We start from the raw sequence: 5,539 nt of genomic DNA, 5'->3' as shown, positions 1-5,539 counted from the left end.
AAAATGCTAGGTCACCGCTGAATACAAAAAGTTCCATCGTCAACTCCGTCCGCACACGCATCTCTCCTCAGAAAAATGTCTAAAATCTGCCCTGTGCACATTGACGCTTGACACTGTCGACATTCATTTCGGCAGGCCAAGTGATGGCTTTCCTACCCCATGGATGCTATAACACCCGACTATCACGACCTAGGAGTCGAGCCGGTTATAGATTAGCGTCCTGGCAAATCTGCATTCCCTCCCTTATACCTTAAGCTTAAGGAGTGAATGTTCCCGCCTTCTTTAATACACTCTCTTGACCTATGTGACCTGTTGACCCCCAGCTTCGAACATCACTCCAACCTCGTTTTCCGAATGTACCCCCCCACAGTCCGCGAATATCGTGACCGTACGTCGAGCGGTTAAGATTTGTGCCCAACTGTTGACGGACGGATGGACGGACGCTCGCACGGACGGACGGACGGACGGACGGACGGACGATCATGCGATTCTACAAGCTGCATCTGACTATGTCAGATGAGCTAAAAAACGAGCCCTAGTAATAACTACTAGCTTCTACATGTATAAAAGCACATAGTAACATTTTCTTTTTATACATAGCTCTTGTTTATTTCAGTTACTCTACAGGAGACAAATATTTCACCATGATTGTAGTCTATAAATCATCATAATCTATTATTACGCTCATCTAGTAACCAAATTTTCGTGAACATAATTTCTCACGTCATCGCAAAAATGGAAAACGCTACACCGCCGTATCCATGGCAACGCGCCACGTCGGCTTCCAAGTGCATCATTCGACGCTTGCCTGGCAACGCCGCCCCTCCCCCCCCAACATGGATGTAATCAACAAACACGATAATTATATACCTCAACATTGCGGGCAAATGTTTACCGAAACAGATTGTGTGACATATGATACACTCCTGACTCGGCTCCACGACGAATCCACTTACACTAGATATAACCTTGAGCCAGACAGAATCGGACGAATGCAATCAAAGTATCGACCTCTCGCGATCGAAATTTCACATACGCTCGTGCCACGATTGGTAGTATCGATTCACAGCACGTTCTTGTGATTAACGTCAGATTATCAGAGAATAACATCGAATATTTAATACCCTACGACAGAGCAGTGGTGCACTTCATCCTTATGCGTGAGAGGGAAGGGGGAGGGATTTTGCTGGCGCCCACACACAAGTTTGCATATCCACTAGCAGCTCAATTACACGCTGGAATTTTAATGACCACTCGTCCGAACATATTGCACAAAACACGAACCGTCTCCGGATCGCACTATTAAAAAATTTACAGCACAGCACAGCTTCAAACGAACGAACTCTGTCCCTCGTCCTCCTCCCTCTCTTTCTCTCTCTTCCTCGCTCACACTCCCTCCCCTTTCCACACGATGTATGTGTGTGTGTGTGGGGGGGGGGGTGTCTGTGCTCCATGTCAAAATTATTTAAAGGTGGTGAACACTCACTCAGTCGAACTTTAATATTGTCTTCGTGCTGCACGGTACAGTTGAGGCCAGCAAGGCAAAGGCAATGTGTAGTTTTTGAAAAACGTCCATCCTGCCTTGCCAAGCTGTACAAGGGCCAAGCACACACACACACACACTGACAGGGTATTACACACACGTACGCACGCACGCACGCACGCACGCACACACACACACACTCGCTTATTTTGAAGTCCCATGAGTATACAGCACTTTTGAGGTATACACCACTCTCAAGGGCATAACAAATAAAAAAGCAACTTTCTAACAAAACTTTAAAGCAAAACAAGCTACATATTATACCTACATACCTAACCGTGGGAAACCATAGCAGCTTGCCATCCGCTCTACCCGTCCGAAGGGCACTTGGAAAAGCCACAATTAACCGCAATTTGCAGATCGTTAGATCGTCAACTAATATATCGACTTTAAATAGATATTCACCTTTTAAGTACACTTCTGTGAACGTCGAGAAACAGCATGCAATTATTTCCTGTACGATATTTACAGCTTTAACATTCAACGGCTAATCCGTCATTGGCGTCTCGTAACGAAAAGTCAAAATAGAACAAGTGACTGCCCCACCCTCCCACCCTCCACGATCCAGGGCACGCTGAGGAATAAAATACCACCTGTTGCGCTATCGTTACTTCACGTATCGCAAGTCACAAAAGTCTCCGGCGAAGTCAATAGGAGGGAAAAAGGTATCCTTCCTCAATAACACATGCATTCGATTTTACCGACCGTTGCAAACGGACTGCGTAACAGCAATAGCTGCAGACAGCTCCTCTGCCAAGTTAATTGCGATAATCGAGGAAAAATGCAACAGCAAGCAGTTTTACCCGCGCGCATGCAGTTCTGTGCAAACAATCAAGAAAATTCCCTCGGCAGGAAGGGCGAATTTCCACGGATGACAAACGGCCCGCAACTGAAGAAACCAAGAAGTACTGTAGTACCACAGCTAAAAAAACCACTGACTCTAAAACAAACAATTGACTCTAATAACAATAAAGACGATACTTGCTTCGCCACGTACCAAAAGACGACACTGTCGTGCACGCTAAACAAAAATCCAATGGGCAACAGAAGGGCAAGGGCAGTTTTTGCCGAACGATCGATTGTTTTGTCTTCTATTTGATCAGAAGACAGTCAGGGATGTGACCGAAACCAAAATCGAAGACTGGACTTAAAACGAGTATGACAGGCATTGGCGTCGTCACGACCCCGAAATAAAACCAGGGCGGAACAACAGCAAGCTGGCGAACAAAAACAGTTCTCGTTAAAAAAGCCTCAAAACGTCCGGCGATGCCTTAAACAAAACGGCGCTAATATCAGACGAAAAAATAAAATAAAACGCGCCGCTTGCTCTCCGTAAAATAGTTGGGGGTTGGAAACTGATTTCCGTGTAAAAGCAATGTCACTCGAACAGCACCCACATTTGCCACTGTGCGAAGACGCTCACAAGATTCATAAAGGAACTGGCATGCGTTGACAGAAACAATATTCGTCTTAACATCGGAGACCGTTGACAGAACACGATATGAGTTTCCCATATGCTGTGCATAGAAGTCCGGTCTCCGAGAAAAAGTCAACGGTGAGAATAACGTCAACACCAATTTTGCTTCCGATAATGGGCTCCAGGCTTCTTGAATCAACAGCCAATCATCTCCCTCGCACACACGGCGTTGCCCTGGCAACAGCTGTCAGAACAGCGACCTTCAAAGTCCACCAGGAGAAGTGCAACCAGTTAAAAGACGCCGCGGGTCGAAATCTAAGAAGGGAACCCCTCGTCCTCGCGGATAGCAAGAATCTGGCGACCGATTCGCGAGCCGCGCTCGTACAAAAAACACGGAACCAACAACGCTCGACCGACCGACCGACCGACAGACCGACGAGACTTTCTTACTAATAATTCTTTATAAAAGTATTATTAATAATTCTTTATGAAGAGTCTTCAAAGACGAGATTTAAGACCGGAAAGCGGCCATACGCACTCGCCTGTCCCCACGGCAACGCGACGAGTGGAGAGATCAGCCTAAAAACCGTCCAAATCGTCGCGGCCGACGCGCCTTTAAAAAAACCACTCGCACGCTCCCCTACATGAATCGCGTACGCACAGCACCGTAGACCCGGAGTCGTCCTAAACCCGCCGGTCGTTGCTGCGACCTCCGCAAGGTCACGGCGGCGTCGCCGCTATCGCCACCTGCTGGTCGGCGACGACGCCCTGCAGGCGGCGCGCGAAGCCGTTGCCGATCGGGTTTCCGCCGACGCAGAGCCGCTTGGTGGGGCCACCGTCGGCGCCATCGTCGTCGAGGCGGAGACGCTTCCCGGCGGAGCTGGAGAAGACCTTGCGCGCCTGCTCCTGCTTGATCATGTGGTTGATCGCTCGCAGGTCCTGCGAACAAGAGAGCGTGACGTGTCGAATTAGCGCCTTACCGTCACTTACTTTCTTTTACTTTATTTTTTTCTCTATTTCTTCGACTTAATTTACTTACTTTTTTTTTTACTTTGCTGTTATTTATTATTATATTTATTATTATTATTATGCATTACTTAATTAATGCTTAGTTATGCTTTTACAAAATATATTTTCGTATCTCTCCTAATTTCGTTTACTGTACTTAGTTGTACTTTTACATATATATATTTTCGCATCTCTCCTAGTTTATTCTACGTCGAGTGCTTCGAAGAAGGGTGAGAAGAGGAGGCAAGACAAGGAGACAAGCAGGAACGGAGAGCAGTCGTAGCTACTCTACCTGCTTCTAGCAGATGGCTAGTTGATGGCTAGCAGGTCCTGCGAAGGGAAGGGCGAGACGGACGTCGCGTTAGAGTCTCATAAGTCACTCGTTTCTTTTTACTTAATTTCCTCACTTTTTCACTGACTATTATTTACTATACTTAATACTTAATTATACTTTGATGTATTTTTATGCACTTTTATGTATTACTCATTATTTTGTTTATTAGACTTAATTAATACTCATTTATACTGTGTTATACTTAATATAATTAATTACACTTACTTAATGCTTTATTATAATTTAAAATATAATTACAAATTATATTTAATTAATATAAATTATATTATTTTAATTACTATGATTAAAATAACAATCGCCACAATCCGCGAAATCGTCACCTGAGGCGCCGCCGATGACGACGACGACGGCAACGACACAAACAATGCGGACAGCGCGACACGTACCTTCGCCGGACTCAGGCTAAAGCTGTACAGCATCGGCTTCGTCGGCGAGTTGATTGGCGTCCCTGCGGCGCCCCCTGAACGCGACTTGAGCGGCGAGATGTAGACGGAGTGCAGGAGGGAGACGCGGCGGCGCGGCGAGTGCGCGGCGGCGCGCGACGTTGGCAGCGGCGATATCGCCGGCGAGCGGCTGCCGTTCTCGTGCTGGCCGGAGAAGCGAAGCGCGAACGACGTCACCTTCTCGACGAACACCTGCGGGAACGAGAGGAACAACGTGAAGGGGAGCAAAGAAGATACGAATGTTCTTCTGGGATTTTTAAATATTGATTTTAAATTCACGATTGTTCGGTCGACAATATAGCGTGTAGAATGCAAGCTGTTATGTTATACAGTTATATGCACGCATAGACACGCACACACACACACACACACACATACACATACACACACACATACACATACACATACACACTCACGTGCACATGCACACACACACTCTTCTTCGCTCACGAGTTGTAGAACTTGATGAGGTCGCCTCAGTCCTCGCTCTCACACACACACACGCACGCACACACACACACACGCACGCACGCACACACACACACACACACACACACACACACACACACACACTACCCTCGCTCACCGAGTTGTAGAACTTGATGAGGTCGCCTCGGTCTTCGCTCTCGAAGCTGCTGCAGGTTCCAGCGAGCTGGGTGGGAGTCGGCGGGTGGCTGCTGGGCCGCGGCACGGGCAGCGTGCTCGAGGAACGCGTGTGCGTGAGCCGCTCCGTACGACCTACGCGGGGAGAGAAGAAGGGCGAGCGTTAGTTA

General features: G+C 47.3%; 1 protein-coding gene across 1 annotated transcript in view; it reads right to left on the bottom strand.

Moving 5' to 3' along the window:
* Positions 1 to 2,099: 2,099 nt before the first annotated feature.
* Positions 2,100 to 5,539, bottom strand: part of LOC106813105 (retinoblastoma-like protein 2) — a 36,064-nt gene continuing 32,624 nt past the window's right edge. Inside the window, exons 17-19 of the mRNA XM_014817160.1 lie at positions 5,353 to 5,504; positions 4,710 to 4,958; positions 2,100 to 3,899 (exon numbers count right to left, since the gene is read on the bottom strand). Of these exons, the coding sequence (XP_014672646.1) occupies positions 3,681 to 3,899; positions 4,710 to 4,958; positions 5,353 to 5,504 (620 nt within the window). The 3' untranslated portion in view covers positions 2,100 to 3,680. The remainder of the gene's footprint in view (positions 3,900 to 4,709; positions 4,959 to 5,352; positions 5,505 to 5,539) is intronic.

This window comes from Priapulus caudatus, unplaced genomic scaffold, assembly GCF_000485595.1.
Source record: "Priapulus caudatus unplaced genomic scaffold, Priapulus_caudatus-5.0.1 Scaffold726, whole genome shotgun sequence".
NCBI lineage: Eukaryota > Metazoa > Priapulida > Priapulimorpha > Priapulimorphida > Priapulidae > Priapulus > Priapulus caudatus.
The sequence above is the reverse complement of the archived record's forward strand: the minus strand, read 5'-3'. Positions and strand labels throughout refer to the sequence as shown.